Raw genomic sequence first — 11,485 nt, forward strand, 5'->3', positions numbered from 1 at the left:
AAAAAACCTCTATAAACCATTTTGTCACTATTGTCACTATAGGGAATCAACCATTCTTTTAAACTTGTTTCGAAATTCCCCCCCCCACATTTTTTTTTGAAATAGGAGGCAATTATTCGTTTTTTTTCTCAAAAGTTGTAATCAATGTAATTCTTATTCTTCTCGGACATTGAACAATTTTGAATTTAATTAATTTTATAACAAAATATAATAATTAGAACCTACCTAGTACCTACTTACGATGCCCCGGGTGCTTGAATTTGACGCATTATACATTAATAAAAGAACCACGATGCAGAAAATAATCTTATTCATGGCTAAGCAGATAGGTAGAAAACTCCGCAAGAACGTAATCATTCTGAACTCAAATTTTCTTCTCGTCGTGAATGCCTTCATAATGATGAGGTCATCAAAAGTATGCAACGTATGTTCGTTGAATTTTTTTCACTTCATTAAAAATTTTTGTTCATTAAGATATATATGTTTTTTTACTTTACAAAATTTTAATTTTCCAACACCTTCCTACCTGTAGTGTGGAAAGTCATGTTGAGGCCTATGAAGTCAATCAATCAAACTCTACCAACATAGGTACATACCTATATTTATAACCTTATCAGTTATCAGTATAGTAAGCATCGCAGAAATCAATTTAAAAAACCTGGTGATGCGTAAACACTTCATGTTCGTTAACTAACGCGTACTTAATTGTTTTCGAAAACGTGGAGCAGTTCGTTAATTGGCAGGTACAGCTGGTGTTTTCAAGAGAAGTGTTTCGAACTTTTTGTAAATTTTACATTGGTAACTACTTGTATGTATTTTTTCAATAGGTCAATACCTATTCTCAATATCATCTTGAGAATGAAATCGCATACCGAGGAAGTAGACGAGTTTCTGAGAACCAACGAGAACCATAGGGCTACTAAACATGGTCATTGCAAACCAAAATGGGAAAGAGAACACCAGACTGACAGTGTTCAATACCGTATAGGTAGCAGTTACAACGGAAAAAAAAGTAAGAAAGAAAGAAAATTCATGAAAAAACGGAGTAAATGACTTTCACACACTTCTTGAAGAAAAGAAGAGAGAATATGAAGAAGAGCAATATTATAGACAGATTTCCATTCCAAGTCATTGCTTTGCCAAGGTGAGTTTTAAACCCGATCAGTACCTAGTTTCTACTTTCTAGCTCCTTAAATTACAACTCGGGGAAAGAGTGAGGATTGGATCTAATCAGGTCTGCACAGATCTCATCCGATCAGGTCTTCAGTTCACTATTGGATTTAATCAGGCATGATAACAGAGATCTAATCCGATCAAAATTCTGATTTGACTAGATTTCTTAGATCTAACTGAATCCGCAGAATGTTCAGATGTGATAAGATTCGATCAATCAGGCTTGATCAGCGTTTGAATCTGATCTGATGAGATCAAATCCGATCAAAATCATGATTTTGACTGATCAAACATACTTAGTCAGACGTATTCAGATCTGATGAGGTTTGGACAAGCCCCCCCCTCCCTGGTTGATTTTGATCAGATCCAAAGAAATTGTAATCAGAACAAAACTCTGATCTGAGTACATTCAACGAGATCAAATTGGATCCGAGTAAGTTGCCAAATCTGATCAATGGGTCTGATTAGTGCTCTGATCTGATCTGATAAAGACTTTGATCTGATGAGTGATGAAATTTAATCCGATCAAAATAAATTATGATCTGATCAAACAGTCATGGCCAGATGTAGGTGTACGTGTATATAGGTCTGATGAGATACGATCAGATATTCCTGGCTGGATTCATTCAGATCTGAAGATCTGATCAGACGAAAACTTTGGTGTGATAAGGTCGAATCCCTACCCAAAGTCTGATATCATCAGATCATCAGATCCATATTCATATCTGATCAAATAATCAGATCAGTATTCAGATCCGATCTGTTAAGATCAAATTTGATCAGAACTCTGATATGATTGGATAAAATTTGATCAGAACTCTGATCTGATTGGGTAAAATTTGATCAGAACTCTGATCTGATTGGGTAAAATTTCATCAGAACTATGATCTGATTAGATTGTCAGATCGAATTGGATCTAGGGGATGTTCAGATCTAATTAAACAAGTCTGATCAATATCCAGATCGGATCAAATAAAAAATGTGATCTGATAAGAGGTCTTATTAAATTGGATCAAGGGAAAGTTTGTTTGCGATCTGATAAGAACCACTTACTTTTCAGATACATAGATCTGGGTACTTATACTTACCTATAAGTTCTTGGGGAAAATTGTAATTTGATCAGACCAGAAAATTAACTGTATCAGAGCACATCTGATCTGACAAGGGAACCTCTTGAGGTGTCACACTCCGATTCGAATGGGACCACGATTTTTAGAAATAGCAAAGTCTAAAACCCCCAAAACCAAATTTTCAGCTGCCCAAGTTCATTTTTGGATTTTTGGAGAATTTTTGAAAATTCAAAATTGACTGTTTTTGGCGATTTATGCTTTTTTTTAAAAAGTAAGTACTTGATCAATAAAAATGCTCAAAATAAGTCTCAAAACTAATATTAAGGCTTGACAATTTGAAAACGAGATTTTTGCCATTGCGCGAGTTGTAGTTACATTAGAACAATGAACGAGGTCTCATTTGAAAAAGGAGTGGATTTTCTATTACTGTACAAAATTTCAAGTTGATTGGATGATTTTTGCGTGTTTTACAGCTGCTTGAAGTGAACATCCTCTTTAGAGTTGGTCGTGAAACTTTGAGGAAGTCTTGAGGAGGGTCTTTGATTCAGGGAGAGGCGACTGTGAATTAGAGGAGTAGTGGAGGTCCAAAAAAGTCAAAAATGATGTTTAAAAGAGATGAGATACTGTTGGAGGAAGCTCACTCAATCAAAACCTCACAAAAAGTAGGTCATGGGGAAATCGTTTCCTAATGGTTGTGAGGAAACGCCCTCTGAGGTGAGTGTAAAATAATTTTTGGAGGAGATTGACCTCAAATATCTTCAGCGTAGTCATCCTTCAACAGAATGCCCCACAATTATTCCCCAAAACGCCCTTCAAAAATCTGTAGGGCCTTATTCAGAGGCAGCTTCCTCAAAATTTGAGTGGAGGCTCTTCAGTCATGCTCAATAATGAAATGAATTTTGATTTTCAGGTAAAAACTTTCTGAGAACGAAGTAAAAGTTACTACGAATTTAATCTGGGGAGTACAAATGCTGAGGAGGCATTGAGATGTCTTGAGGAGGCAAAAATTCCTTCAAGAAAAAATTTTCAACACTCATTTTCACGACGAGGGTAAAAAAGTTGCCAACTTTGAGAGGCTCAAACACGCAAAAATCATCCAATCAACTTGAAATTTTGTACAGTAATAGAAAATCCACTCCTTTTTCAAATGAGACCTCGTTCGTTATTCTAATGTAACTACAACTCGCGCAATAGCAAAAGTCTCGTTTTCAAATTGTCAAGCCTCGTAATTACCCAAATCCAAATTTAACCATTTCCAGCCATTCTGGAGCCTCCAGCGCGATTTTTCAATTTCTTCAGAATTTTGAATTTGCTCCAGAAGGCGTGAATATGAAGTTGGGCAGCTAAAAATTGAGTCGTATATTACAACCTGTTCAACGAGTTTATCCACATTTAAGCAGATTTTGAGAGTGACACTTCAAAAGTGGTTTTTTGACCAGCTTTTTTCAAAATTAAAAAATCCAAAAAATTAAAAGTTTCCCGTTTGTGTGGACATTTTTGAAATTCACGCGAATCGCTGTATTTTATCCAAAGCAAACCCCCCAAATCCAAATTTCACAATTTCCAGCCATTCTGGAGCCTCCAGCGCGATTTTTCAATTTCTCCAAAATTTTGAACTTGCTCCAAGGTGTGAATATGAAGTTGGGCAGCTAAAAATCGAGTTGTACATTACACTCGACCTGTTTAACGAGTTTATCCACATTTGAGCAGATTTTGAGAGTGTCACTTCAAAAGTGATTTTTTGACTAGCTTTTTTCAAAATTAAAAAATCTAAAAAATCAAATGATAACCGTTTATGAGGAAATTTTTGAAATTTGCGCGAATCGCTGTATTTCTTCAAGAACTAACCCCCGGAGCGCAAATTCTACCTTTTCCAGCCGTTTTGGAGCGAGAGTGACACTCTTCAAAAAACCACTCTCGAGGGGTCACTCTCAAAATCGGCTCAAATGTAGATCAACTCATTGAACAGGTCGGGTGTAATATACAACTCGATTTTTAGCTGCCCAACTTCATATTCACACCTTATGGAGCAAATTCAGAATTCTGGAGAAATTGAAAAATCGCGCTGGAGGCTCCAGAATGGCTGGAAATTGTGAAATTTGGATTTGGGAGGTTAGTCTTGGACAAAATACTGCGATTCGCGTGAATTTCAAAAATGTCTACACAAACGGGAAACTTTTGATTTTTTGGATTTTCTAATTTTGAAAAAAGGTGGACAAAAAGCCACTTTTGAAGTGTCACTCTTAAAATCGGCTCAAATGTAGATAAACTCGTTAAACAGGTCGAGTGTAATATACAACTCGATTTTTAACTGCCCAACTTCATATTCATGCCTTCTGGAGCAAATTCAAAATTCTGGAGAAATTGAAAAATCGCGCTGGAGGCTCCAGAATGGCTAGAAATGGTGAAATTTAGATTTGAGTGATTAATATTAGTTTTGGGACTTATTTTGACCATTTTTATTGATCAAATACGTACTTTTTTTTAAAAAAGCATAAATTGCCAAAAACAGTCAGTTTTGAATTTTCAAAAATTCGCCAAAAATCGAAAAATGAACTTGGGCAGCTTAAAATTTGGTTTTGGGGGTTTCAGACTATGCTCTATCCAAAAATCGCGGCCCCGTTCAAATCGGAGTGTGACACCTCAAGAAATTCCCTTGTGAGCCCAGAAAGTATACCTAGTAATCCGATCTTAGACCTGCATGATCAGATCTGAGATCTTGTATAGACTTGTTTGATCAGATGTAGGTAGGTAGGTACTGAAGGTACCTAATTGAATCAGATCAGATATTCACTGTAACCCACAACCCTGCCCAGAAAATGTTGAGAGACCATTGAAACATTCAATTTTTACTCAATGCTTTATTGGAATTTTTACCAGCAACGATCTGTTAATCACCATTTCTGCTTAACTGCTTTCTGTATCCACTAGATTAGTTTCCGTGTAATCGAATCCGTCATCGTGTACGCTCAAACCAGCCACATTGTATTCTTTAGGAGGTCCAGTTCCGAGAACATCGATATCTTTGCCTTTACCAGTACGTAGTTTTTGAAAATGAACCAGGAGAAAATTGAGCGCCTTCGTAACCAAATCTGTTGTACTGTAGCCGGCATAAAAAGCCTCTTGCCATAATTTTATTTCATCACTTGTCCATGTCGCTGGTGGAATTTTAGGCACGGTATTGTGCCAAACTAGGACCATGTGTTTAGCAATGCTTACAACATCCGGAGCTGTCATTGCCGCTTCGGCGTCTTTGTTCAGCAAAACTGGTATCAAACGATCGCATAGTTCTTTGCGACCTTCTTCAGAGCTGTATAATTCGGTAAGCTCGATTATGATTTTTTCAGCTCTGGCTAAATTAATCCCTTTGCCGACGTATTCTCCTTTTTCGGGACTTCTTTTCTTCTGTATTTGGTTGTGGTAACGCTGTCAGAGGGAGAAAAGTCGCGATTGAATATGGCTAGTGGTATAATCAAGTGCCTACCTATGTGTTTCTGTTCGAAGTTTTGACCTACTTGAACGCTGCCGACGGACATTTGTAGATCTGTTAATTTTGGTGATCGAAAGTAATATGTCAAACCGGTTACAGGATCTGTCTTTATGAATCGCTTATCAATTTCTGTCAATTGCTTGGTCATGGTTATCTTGACGTCGAATAAGCTGAACCTGTTGAAGACCATGAAAGATGAAATGTCAATCATATGAGAGTTTTGATCAGATTAGCTGTTTAGTTTTGATCATATAAAATCGTTTCGCGTTGAACAGATCCGATTGCATTAGATCAGATCAAAGTGTTGGTTCTGACCACGCCTGATCAAATCACCTTATCACGCCATTTTTTAAAATTTCTTCTTCCGGATCTCGTTCTTCACCAAATTGAACAATTTCGTTATCGAGTCGAACATCAACCCAGGGAAAAAATAATTCAATTTTCGTGTCGTAAATTTTATCTTTTCTGAAAACCATTTGACCATCGGGTGTTTCCATTGGTGTTTTACTTCTTTCAAAATGAATTTGTAGAAATTTGATCGTTGCTTTGCCCAGTCCAGCGCCGGATATACAGATCCAATGTGGTATAATACTGTACCTGCAAAAATATATCGAATTAAACAACGTAAGTAATAATAGAAACTGACTCGTGGGGCTATTTCAAATGCCTCAAAACATTGGTAGGTAATATGTGGGAATTTCTTTTCATGTTCGTGTGTACTAACGCGTAATATTCTTCTGGGTCCGAACCATCTTTAAGGTAAACCATTTGAATGGGAGTTTTTTCATCACCTTTTACACATTCATCCCACATTTCTTTGCTTAATTCGTAATATGCTTTTTGATAAGCGTCCAATTTTGCAACTTCAGTGGCTATTGTGAGCCAATTTGTGATGGTTGTTATGAATCTGGAAATCCATAATGCTTCCTTTTTTGTTGGATGGACTTTTTCTACTTCACCTGTTTTGAATTTATTCAGAGTATTGTTGATTGAGAAGTCTCTTTATCTTTTTGAAGAAAAATGTATATTGTGCGTGTGTAGTTATTTTATCCAAAATAGAGATACTTACCTTTAATTTCTAAACGTTCATTTATTTCTGTAAAAAAAAATCAGTAGATACCTACTTGATATAAAAATGTACCTACCTACACATTAGGGTGGAGCGAGAACACAACAACACAGATTTGAACGAAAATTGGCAAGGATGTTTACTTTGAGTGGGAGACTATCCAGAATAATGTTGAGATTGTTGAGCCTCTAGCCGTTCAGGGGACTGAACCAGGGGTCCTCAAAGTACTGTCATTTTTGAAAAAAAATACGCGTTTTTGAGGTTTTTGGATAGTATATCCTGTGCAAACCCTTCAGTCATCTTCTGAAAAGTGGAGTTTCAAGTTTCTGAACATCCCTGACCCGTTGAACTTAAAATTCAATGCTACTTTTAGCCTTCTGCCAACCACTTGAATATTTGCGAATCGTAAAAATTACAATTTTCTATCAACCATGTTGCACTTTTCGTAATTTAAAATTCTTTTTGCAAAGAACTAACGCCTGATTCGTGTTTAGCAATTCAAAATGCCCTAAATACCACACTTTTCACGATCATTTCGATCAAATTTACAAAATTCATATTTTTCACTCACTTTAGTAGGTAGGTGTTGAAAAAAAATCGAGTAAAAAAATTGAATTTGAACAGTTTGATCGAAATGATCGTGAAAAGTGTGGTAATCGGGGTATTTTGAACTGCTGAACACGAATCCAGTGTTAGTTTTTAGCAAAATTAATTTGAAACTGCAAAAAAGTGCAATAAAGTTGATAAAAATCCTCATTTTTGTAATTCGCCAATCTTCAAGTGATTGGGTACTCGTACAGAATGGCAGCGGGCTAAAAGTGGTATTGAATTTTGAATTCAATGAATCAGGGGTGGGTGTTCATGAAACTCGAATGGCCACTTTTGAGGGAGTGACCGAGGGGTTGCACAGGTTGTACAATTTGAAAAACGCAAAAAACATATAGGTACCTGTTTTTTTTTCAAAATCATCGTTTGAGGCCCACTGGCTCAACACGCTGGATAGCCAGATGGTTCAAAATTTTTTCAGGTAATAGTCTCTCACTCATAGTGAACTTCCTCGCCAATTGTCATTCAAATTCAGGATACATTATTTTATTCACTCCACCTTGACCTACATATTCAAGTAGGTAAAGATAGGTAATAATGTACTCACCCAGTGGAAAATCAACCTGATGAAATCTGATCTCATCAAAGTGTTGATCAGATTAGATCTGTTCGGGCCTAATCAGATCCAAAAAAGCAAAGTTGAAGACCTTTCTTGATTAGATCAGATTAGATTAGATCTTCTCTAGTCAGATCTGGATATCCAACAGATGTAATCAGATCAGGTTTTTAATCGGATTAGTTCTGTTCAGACCAGATCAGATCCGATTTTTACCTCTAGCTGGATGCATAAAAACCAATTTAATTACCTATTAAACGTGTCGATATCTCTGAAGGTTCAGTGGGAACTCGAGTTGCTTTTACTTTTTCTTTCGAATTTATTGATTGCGAGCTAAATTAATTTTTTAATAGGTGCGATTGCCATCATTTATCGGATTTATTCAATCGTGAGTGAATTAAATTCGAAATTCATATTGAAAAAAACTTGAATACTCACCGCTTTAGTGGTGATGGTGATTTCGGTGCCAGAATTTCATTCGTGTAGATTAATAAAAAAACTGCGCAATAAAAAGTAATATTTTTCATGGCTGCTGAGCAAAAAATTGAAAACTTTGATGCGCAGATAATGATTCTGAACACGATTTGTTTTCTTGTTGCGTATAAATATGTAATTTAATGGCAAGATTTTCAAAGCTGTGCTAGCATATGTTCATTAATTTTTTTTCACTTAGGGTATGGTACAGGATTTTAGTTTGTTGAGAAAAATATTTCTATCGACACACTGTGCCTCATGTTCGTTAACGAATAAATTTCGCCGTACTGTTAAATTATTGTTCAATCAAGGAAAATTTTCTCGAAAATTTTGTAGGTATGTACAATTTGTCAATTGATTAGTAGGTAGTGGGGATACAGCTTATTTTTTTAAAGGGGGGATTTCGATTCATTTTTCGAAGTATGGGGGGGAAGTATAATATTGTATCAACGTTTCAGGGCAAATGTCAGCATCTTTTCTGATCAAATAGGCTGATCAACAAGGGCCATTTCACCCATCCTATGCGTCAATAGCACGCACACTATTGGTTTCAGTCTGAAAGTGGAAAAATTCTTTGGAACGAATGTTTTCTTAGATAGACGGGCCGATTTTTTTGAAATTTCCTTAAGTAGATGCGGCTTAACATGAGGCATTCAACGCCGTAATTATAATTGCAATTACTCAAGTACCTTCTTGAGTAATTGAAGGGCTAATGGTGAAAGTCGCCTTAGTCAGAAGCGATTTTTGTACAAATTAATGAAAACGTTGTTGTCCTACTTCAATGGTAATGTAAAAACATTATGGTCAAGTATTGAAAAAACATCTTCAACTATCCCAGAATGCATTGCAATACTCATTTTTCCCTTTAAGATTGATGAAATATGAAAACAAAATGTTTAAAGTTGTGTGAACCAAAAAATGACTAAGGCGACTTTCACCATTAGCCCTTCAATTGCAATTAATTACAAAAATTTGTACCAAAAAAAGAATGAAAAGGGGAAAAGGGCCATATCAAAAGGGAAATGTAACATCACAGGGGTTCTAAAATCTTTTCTATTGTTCAATTTTTGAAATTATTTTTCAAAATTGAACAATGGAAAAGATTTTATTAAAAGCGAAGCCAACATCAGTTTTAAAATGTAACACAGCAGGGGTCGTAAAATATTCTTATCTACAGTGTTATCTTTCCTATTGTTCAATTTTAGAACACCTGCAAGTGTTTCATTTTACACACATTCAGTACCTAGACACCAAAAGCAGGTGGTTACCCTTTCAGAAACAAAACCCACCAGTCATTTGTGATTTTGCTGTGTTCCCAAGAGGTTCTCAGTACTGAAGTGCTTTTGGAGTCGCTTGTGCACTCCTGCACTGGAGCTTTCAGAATAGCATAGTGTATTCAGAATCGCGTTGTGCTTTTTTTTGAAATTGCATTATGCTTTTTTTTCAAAGTCGCAATTTAATTTTTAAACTTGCGTTGTGCTTTTTTTCAAAATCGTATTGTTTTTTTTTGAAATTGCGTTGTGCTTTTTCTTTCGAAATCACATTGTGCATTTTTTTCAAAATTGAATCGGTCAGTACGGAAAGGGGATAAGTCCATTTTTGCGTTTTTCAGGAATAACAAAAAACTGATTCATTCAAAAATCAAAAAATTTTAGTAAACATGCTTAAGGTCATTGAAAGAGGACCCCAAGACACAACTTTTAGCGCAGTTTCCAAAAAAAAATATTCACGTGCGCCGGTGCTGTTGCTGCCTAAACAAATGGGACTTAGACCCTTTCTGCACTCAATCGACAAAATTTCTTTTGAAATTTCTCGGGCACGAATGGGGCTTGATTCTACATCTAAGTATACATCATTTAGACTGCTATCTCGTTTAAATTGACCAAAAACCCCTTGAGTTCTAAGACTTTTTGCCGAAGTTGTTAATTTTTTCATCATTTTTCAGTTCAGAGATTAACTTAAATTTCAAAAAATGGCCTTCTCAAAAATGTTAGTTATTTTTCAAGGAATTTAAAACATTTTACAAAAAAGTCATAAATGCGGATCCGCCCTTTTTTTGCGCCCAAATACCACTTTCCCGGCAGTTTTGCGGAAATCTGACATCACCAGTCAATCCACCGTACTTTGAAACCCCCATTTCCGCAAAATTTTTTTTTTCAAAAATGTGACTTGTTACCTTTTCGTACTGACCGATTCAATTATGTTTTATTTTCAAACTTGCATTGTGTTTCTTTTCAAAATCACGTTGTGCTTTCTTTCAAAATTGAGTTTTATTTTCAAATTTGCGTTGTGCTTTTTTTTGAAATCGACAATCCCGTTTTTGCTTTTTTTTGAAATCGTGTTGTGCTTTTTTTTGAAATTGTGTTGTGCTTTTGTTTCAAAGTCGTTTTTTATTTGCAAATTTGCGTTGTGCTTTTTTTCAAAATTTTGTTGTGCTTTTTTTTTGAAATCACATTGTGCTTTTTTTTGAAATTGAAATCATGTTGTGCTTTTTTTTTGAAATTGTGTTGTGCTTTTTTTCAAAATCGTTTTTTATTTTCGAATTTGCGTTATGCTTTTTTTTCAAAATCACATTGTGCTTTTTTTCAAAATTGAGTTTCATTTTTGAATTTGCATTGTGCTTTTTTTGAAATCGAAATCATGTTGTGCTTTTTTTTTGAAATTGTGTTGTGCTTTTTTTCAAAATCGTTTTTTATTTTCAAATTTGCGTTGTGCTTTTTTTTCAAAATCACATTGTGCTTTTTTTCAAAATCGACTTTTATTTTTGAATTTGCGTTGTGCTTTTTTTTCAAAAATTTTTTTCATTTTCGAATTTGCGTTGTGCTTTTTTTTAAAAAATCGCGTTGTGCTTTTTTTCAAAGTTGTGTTTTGTTTTTTTTTTGAAATCGATTTGTGCTTTTTTTGAAATTGTGTTGTGCTTTTTTTTTCGAAATCGTGTTGTGTTTTTTTCTTCAGAATCGTTTTTTATTTTCGAATTTGCATTGTGCTTGTTTTCAAAATCACGGTGTGCTTTTTTTCGAAATTGTGTTGTGCTTTTTTTCAAAATT

At 35.2% G+C, this 11,485-nt stretch overlaps 1 protein-coding gene across 1 annotated transcript; it reads right to left on the minus strand.

The window, feature by feature from the left end:
• Positions 1 to 5,104: 5,104 nt before the first annotated feature.
• LOC135847997 (uncharacterized) lies at positions 5,105 to 8,528 on the minus strand. The gene is made up of 7 exons (XM_065367761.1): positions 8,403 to 8,528; positions 8,215 to 8,297; positions 6,803 to 6,829; positions 6,458 to 6,692; positions 6,067 to 6,330; positions 5,759 to 5,909; positions 5,105 to 5,669 (listed from the first exon to the last, which is right to left on the minus strand). Exons 1-7 carry the CDS (start codon positions 8,489 to 8,491, stop codon positions 5,151 to 5,153), a joined length of 1,368 nt encoding a protein of 455 aa, XP_065223833.1. The 5' UTR covers positions 8,492 to 8,528; the 3' UTR covers positions 5,105 to 5,150.
• Positions 8,529 to 11,485: the final 2,957 nt, after the last annotated feature.

This window comes from Planococcus citri, chromosome 5, assembly GCF_950023065.1.
Source record: "Planococcus citri chromosome 5, ihPlaCitr1.1, whole genome shotgun sequence".
Taxonomy (NCBI): Eukaryota; Metazoa; Arthropoda; class Insecta; order Hemiptera; family Pseudococcidae; genus Planococcus; species Planococcus citri.

What these genes read in the sequence shown, in the direction of transcription:
- LOC135847997 (XM_065367761.1), bottom strand. Translation starts at nt 8,491, where the DNA reads ATGAAAAATATTACTTTTTATTGCGCAGTTTTTTTATTAATCTACACG. An exon ending in GACCCAGAAGAATATTACGC is followed by an intron (nt 6,331 to 6,457) that starts GTTAGTACACAC and finishes ATATTTTTGCAG; the next exon opens with GTACAGTATTATACCACATT. An exon ending in TTAAAAAATGGCGTGATAAG is followed by an intron (nt 5,910 to 6,066) that starts GTGATTTGATCA and finishes GGTCTTCAACAG; the next exon opens with GTTCAGCTTATTCGACGTCA.